At 59.2% G+C, this 218-nt stretch overlaps 1 protein-coding gene across 1 annotated transcript in view; it reads left to right on the forward strand.

Annotated features, from left to right (window-relative positions):
* Positions 1-92: 92 nt before the first annotated feature.
* The window catches only part of EMH_0004290 (uncharacterized protein), a gene marked incomplete at both ends in the record, with an annotated part of 5,920 nt that continues 5,794 nt past the window's right edge, over positions 93-218 (forward strand). The window contains one exon of the mRNA XM_013496691.1: positions 93-134. Coding sequence (XP_013352145.1) covers positions 93-134 — 42 coding nt within the window. The remainder of the gene's footprint in view (positions 135-218) is intronic.

Genomic DNA, 218 nt, shown 5'->3' on the forward strand with positions numbered 1-218 from the left:
CTGCTGCTGCTGTTGCTGCTGCTGCTGAAAGGAGACAGCAGCAGTTGTGTGTATTGTGTTTGTGTTGCTGCCTGGGTAGAGAGCTGCAGCGCATGCAGTCGCCGAAGACAGCAGCAGCAAAAGCAGCGCGCCTCGTCATAGAAGCCTTCACACAGCAGCAGCAGCAGCAGCAGCAGCAGCAGCAGCAGCAGCAGCAGCAGCAGCAGCAGCAGCAGCAG

This window comes from Eimeria mitis, genomic scaffold, assembly GCF_000499745.2.
Source record: "Eimeria mitis Houghton genomic scaffold, Emh_scaff224, whole genome shotgun sequence".
Classification (NCBI taxonomy): domain Eukaryota; phylum Apicomplexa; class Conoidasida; order Eucoccidiorida; family Eimeriidae; genus Eimeria; species Eimeria mitis.